Raw genomic sequence first — 5,923 nt, forward strand, 5'->3', positions numbered from 1 at the left:
CGGCGGTGAGCGCGCGCGGAGCCTGGCGCCGGGTCCGGGGGGCGCGGTCGGAGCAGCTACGACCCGCGGGCCGCATCCAGCCCGCATAGCACCCGTGCCTGCGCCCTGGCAGGGGGCTGGCCCTGTCCTGCAGACCATCCCCAGGTGCCGGATCCTACTGACAGGAGCCTGCCCATTCGCTGGATCCATGAGGAACTGGCACGTGGGTCTAATTTGGCCTGCAGACTTGTGTCCCCCCCCATCCACCCCCTGCGGCCACAGGAGTGTCGGCTCTATGCCCTCAGGCACCATTGGCAATGTGTAGGGGGGGGCAAGGGGGGGCATGTGCACCCCCTGAGACTGGCCCCATGCACCCCTTGCAGAAAGCACCATTGATAATGCCGGCAGTGTCTGCAGGCAGTTCCAGCTCACCTCCACCACATATGCGGCCAGCTGCATCTGTGGGTAATTGTCAACCGCCGGTTGGTGCTCAGCCCCCTCTTCCCCACCACTGCGGCTGCCTGCAGGAGCTCCCTGCTCAGCCTGCCCCTGCCGACACTGCCGGGGCTACCTGAGGGAGCTCACTGCCGCCACAGTGCCACCACCGCTGGCCTCTGGGGGCATGCAGTGTTCATGCAGGCATCCAATCATGCAGTGGGCACCGCAGCCAAACTCTGCGAGTACCAACATCCACGTGGCCCGGGGGACCCTAAAGCCTCCTCAGTTAGAAACCAGATCATTTGTGGGACCTGCACTTCAAGGTTAAGAACTGGCTTTCTCCAGCCAATCTCTCTCTTCTCCCCCCTCTACAGATAGTTTCTTAGTAAATGGCTCCATGACACTGGAGAAATTGAAAGACCTCTGCAGAGAAGATAAAGAAAATGTAAATCCTTCATATCTCTTGCAGCTGTATACTCAGGTACTGTATTTAAACGAGAGAGTTGCTCTAAGGACTCCCCAAATTTTCAATTCATTAAAGGAGCTGTGACAGTAAGGGGTTCCTTCATGTTCCTATTACTTAGATGCCTCCAGTCACAGTGCAGTGGTCAGGAGCACTTTCAGAAAGCACCTGTCTGGGTTGTGGTCTGGGCTGGAGACTAGCCACAACAGATGGAACGTAACTTCTGTGACCCCCAGCATTATCAGTAGCCACACACATGCAGTGTCTATATTGATTAAAACTATTGCAAACTTAAGTTTTACATATTTCAAGTCTGTATGATTTTTCTAATCTAAATATTGCTACAAAGAATTAACTTTAAAAATCGCTATGTTAGATCCAGGCTCATATTTTACTGTTTATGAAGAGTAATGATCTATTGGAATATTCTTATTGATAGCATTTTATATGTTTTCTTTTTTAGGCTGTGTTGGACATCACATATTTTGAGGAGAACAAGCTTGTGAATGAAGATTTTCCAGAAGAGTCTTCTTTACAGAAAGTTAAAGAACTAATCAGTCTTCTTTTAGAACCAGAAATTGTGGTTAAGGAAAGCAATATGCACCAGGAGGTGAGTGCTGAATTGTGAAAGCATGTTCACTAACTAAAAAAAGCAAAGCATACTTTTTAAATTTTTGATGGTTAAACCTCAAAGTCTGAAAGTTTAAGAAAGTTTTGATTTGTATATGTGTGTATGAGAGAGTTGTCCACAGACCATTGTTAGAAGCAGCTCTGTGGAAGTGAAGGGTACCTCTTACAGTTCTTTTCCCAGTTAGGCCAGTTGGAATTCACGGACAGCTTTTTTAGCTAGGTAAATACAAACAGTAAACACCAACATAGTTGTTTGCTTGTTCATTTGTTTTTGTCATGGGGCTAAAACAAAGTCGTTTTATATTTTTCTTTGTAAGGCTTGAAAAGTTTACATTTGGCTTAGCAAATGTTTGGTTTTATTTCAGCCCCTGAAAGTTCTTGGCATAGAGTTGTTAGAATGTTTATACTGGAGAAAAGGAGCCCTACTCTACATGTACTGTCACACTGTGAAAGAAAGGGGAGAATGGCTAACAGAAAACACTGAATGGTTTAAAAAGGTAAAGCCTTTTCTCTTCCACTTTAAACTTCTTGGAATCATAACAGAGTCACTGGTCCAGTGATCTTCAGACAAGCTCTTCATTTTGAGTTAGATCCCAGCTCTTGACAAAATCACAATATCTGCAAAGCATGTCAGATTTTTTTTAAACTACTGTAAGATTTCCTGTTTTGGTGAATAGACCATTATACCGGTCGGTTGGTCGGTCTTCCAGTAATAAGCCCCTCCTGGTCACCTTCATTCTGGAACAGGAGTAGAGACCTCTGCTTATTTTAAGCCTGTTCCAATGTGTAGTCAGCTACACTGATTAAAGAAATTATTTTATTGGAATAAGTGTGTACTTGACAAGTTACACTAGCATAGCTATAACAGCTTAATTTACGCTGTAGTTTGTACTGATGCAGCCAACCTATATACGTTAGCTTGTAGACTGTTAAATCCCACCGACTTTCTATTAGATGCAATATATTAAATCACATTCAGAAATAAGATTCTAAGTCACCTGAGCACTTTCAGAAAAATTGAGCTCTGGGCCTCAGTGTAATTTATTTGTTGAATATTTAATTTTCTTCAGCAGCTACATAAAAAGGCTACCTGAAAATCCTCTCTTTATAAATCTGTATATTAAATTTGAGCTCATGCAAAATTTAAAGATATAATCTCTCAAAAATAGCAATTTAAACTAGCAAAATTGACCGCTCTAAAGTCACAAATAAAGCAATATAATTGTAAAGTGTCTGAATATTGCAGATGGGGGGAAAAATCAATTACATGGATTTATGAATCCTGATTAATAAACTTTAAAAAAATATATGACTTCTGCCTTGGAAACATGCCTCCTATTTGATATAAAATGTTTAACAGAAAATAATTCTGTCCAAAATTAATTGAATTACAGTTCATCTAACTTGTATGAAATGGGTTCTTTTAATTTTTCTTCGTATGTCATATTTTAGTGTCTTAATGATGGAATTCATTATTTGCTGAAGATGCTTAGATTTAGATGCCCTATTCAGCTAAATGAAGAAGTCTCATATAATGATGCAGACACTGCAAGACTTCTGAGTGATGGTAAATACTTTTTTTCCTTGTTCCTTCTATAAGCTCTTTTACTATACTTTTTTAAAGCAGGGAGAATTTCACCCAGTTGCAAATGGTCTCCCCTTTTAAGAACAAAAAATTACAGAACTACCCAAGAGCAGTGATGTAAAACAAATTGTTCCTTTTGTGTCTTCTGAACTGTGGAGGGGAGAGAAGAAAAGAAAACTAGCATAACTATAAATTCAGCTTGGGAAAATAGATAGCTGAAAGACACAGTTCTGGGTTATAGAGTCTTTTACATTGAACATAGTCGGTCAGTTCTGATCCAGACCAGTAGTGTCCAGATGCATTTGCATCTGAAGACTGCTTGATAACCATATGTGTGGGGTTTTTTAATCTGTCAGTAATCATGTTTTGTGTACAAGCATGATTACAATTGGTGCTAAGGAATCTCAGTGGAAAGGTCTGGGATCAAATAGATGTAGGGAATTTACCACTTGCAAGCTGCTAGAAATGCTGCTTCCAGGTTGGTATAGCATCATCTTGGACAGAGCTGGGAGAATTTTACAGTTACAATGTGTGCTGTATCCAGTGCATGTGTAGCTTGGAAAGCATAGCACACGTATCTAGAAAGCTCAAAGCCTCTTAATAATGCTGAGTTTAGCCTCACAATCCCTCTATCCTTGTGTTGCTTTTTTATTTAAAGTTAAAAATAGTGAGAAGTTATCATTATTCCTCTGATCCTTTTGAGAGAGTGCTCACCTTAGAGATGAAACTGATTGTACGGGTTGGTTCAATGAATCACGCAAATTGTTATAGAAAGCATGTTGTGGAGTTGGGAAGAACAGGACAGTCATCAAGGCCTTTTAGTTTAGTCCTGTCACAAGAACAATTTATTTTTAAAATGTAAGAGGTTGAGCTTAAAGTGCATCTCCCTTATCTTAAACATCATCTTGATTTAGTGAACATGTTTTTGTTAAAGTGCTAAAGACTGAGGAATACTAACTATAGGGCCCTATGTCCAAATGTTAAATTACAAAGTTGAATTGGGAGCTGTGGACATGCAAAAATATGTATGTATACCTAATAACAATTGTTTTCCTTTGAAGTGACTTTTTCTGAATTTACTCCAATGGGTTATAAAATATGTCAGCAAACCTTTCTGAAATAATGTCAGTATGTGGCAAGCTTGGTATTAAACCCTCTAACTTATTGGAAGGCAGAGTGGATAGAGTAAATGAACTAGGATTCTCCTTGGAGTGGTATCCTCAGCTCTCTCAATAGCCTAATGCAGCGTTTCCCAACCTTTTTCATCCCACAGCGCACGCACCTAAAAATGGGAAACGCTGGCCTAATGGATGATCTAGGTAGGGCAAATTACTTCACCACTCCCTCTTCATTTTACACAGGGTTATATAGAAAGAATGATATTATGTTTTGGAGAAAATTCTTGTGGCCTGTTGTTGAAACGTACTAATTTTGCTAGTAGTAAACAGCATGTTGTTCAAAATCTCAATTCTTTTTGCAGGTATATTTAGCGATACCCATTTGCTAGCCATGATGTACAGTGGAGAAATGTGTTATTGGGGCCTGAAGTATTGTGAAGAAGGGAAGCAAGAAAGCCACAAAACAAATCTGGAATCTAATAGTGAATCACCTTACTGCTCCCACAGTGCAGTGCTGGATTTCCGAGAGCAAGGAGAAAAAATCCTAATGACATATGTTGCTGTATGCGAGGGCCCTTTAAAAGGGCAAAACTGGAACACAGCTACTGCGAAACAAATCTTGGACTACTTCAAGACCTTGCTGAAGTAACTACTTCGTATCATCTATCCCTAATAAAAAAGTCACAACGTGAAGAACTGAAATAGGAAGAGATGATCACTGCTGTACTAAGAACACTACCAAAACTGTATTCTGACGTCTCTCATTATTCTGCTGCATTGTTGAAACAATGACACTTTTGAATGCCCTTTTTTAAATATAACTACTCCTGAACCTCTTTCAGTTGTAGCCTGAAGTTGGCTGAGGAGAACTCCTGTTAAAGTGTGGTTTGGGGTCCTAAAGCAGTCTATCAAGTAATAAACTTTGCCAGCTCTCTCAGTATGGCAGTGTAGAGGGGTCAGTGGGGTAGTGTCAGTCAAACTCTGCAAATGGCACAGGGAGCTGAAACGTGACATCCCTACATTTATGCAGGGGATGCTGAGGGTTAGGGTCACAAGCCAGTGGGCTCAGGGGAAAGGGACAGGCACTAGTAAATAACACGAAGGTACATACACTGAGAGTCTAGGTAATAAGCAGTGACATGGATTAAACTCTCCAAGAACAGGCACCAGATCATGGGAAGGGAATATCAAGCCACCATACCCGCACTTCAAAAGCCCCAAACCCTCCTACAGCTGGGGAGGGGGGAAGCTTCAAACTAGTCTCTGGTCCCACAAAATGCTTCACAGCTGTCTGCCTAGGCTCCCAGTCGCAGCTGTGCCGGTCCTGCCGGCTCTCCCTCTGCCCCCGTGTCCCGGCCCCGCTCCTCCCCTCGCTCTGCTCCCGGCAGCCCCGAGCAGGGCCTGTATGCGCTGCGGCTGCCCCAGCCCGGCTCCCGGCCCGCCTGGCCCGAGCCCGGGCCGGCTGCTGGGGGCACGAGCAGCGGAGTCGGGGCCGGGGGTGCGCCCCTTTTCGAGGCTCCCCTCGCCTGTGGGGTCTGAGGTTCAGGCGGGGCGACAGTTTCTGGCCTTGTGGAGAACAGCTGGCCTGTGAAGCACCCCTTCTCCCGGCCGAGCCACCTCGAGACAGCACCGGCCCGGAAGCCTGATAATGATCCGGTGCGGAGGGCTAGGAGTTTGGACCGGCTCCCCCGAGACCGGGGCGGGCACAGG

The 5,923-nt window shown here is 43.7% G+C and overlaps 2 protein-coding genes across 5 annotated transcripts in view; both read left to right on the forward strand.

The window, feature by feature from the left end:
* Positions 1-6: 6 nt before the first annotated feature.
* CUNH5orf51 (chromosome unknown C5orf51 homolog) lies at positions 7-5,050 on the forward strand. Of its 2 annotated transcripts, none has more exons than XM_025207711.1 (6): positions 7-202; positions 792-898; positions 1,344-1,490; positions 1,876-2,007; positions 2,963-3,077; positions 4,576-5,050. In XM_025207711.1, the coding sequence occupies exons 2-6, from the start codon at positions 815-817 to the stop codon at positions 4,860-4,862; spliced, it is 765 nt and encodes a 254-aa protein (XP_025063496.1). In that variant the 5' UTR covers positions 7-202; positions 792-814; the 3' UTR covers positions 4,863-5,050. The 2 variants fall into 2 exon arrangements, with proteins under 2 accessions (XP_025063496.1, XP_014376824.1); XM_014521338.2 differs by having other exon boundaries at positions 7-144.
* A 96-nt stretch (positions 5,051-5,146) lies between these two features.
* Positions 5,147-5,923, forward strand: part of FBXO4 (F-box protein 4) — a 15,699-nt gene continuing 14,922 nt past the window's right edge. For all 3 annotated transcript variants that reach the window (XM_025207709.1, XM_025207707.1, XM_025207710.1), the window contains exon 1: positions 5,147-5,869. The gene's annotated coding sequence lies outside the window, so the exon portion shown is untranslated. The remainder of the gene's footprint in view (positions 5,870-5,923) is intronic.

Source organism: Alligator sinensis, unplaced genomic scaffold (genome assembly GCF_000455745.1).
Source record: "Alligator sinensis unplaced genomic scaffold, ASM45574v1 scaffold663_1, whole genome shotgun sequence".
Lineage (NCBI taxonomy): Eukaryota > Metazoa > Chordata > Crocodylia > Alligatoridae > Alligator > Alligator sinensis.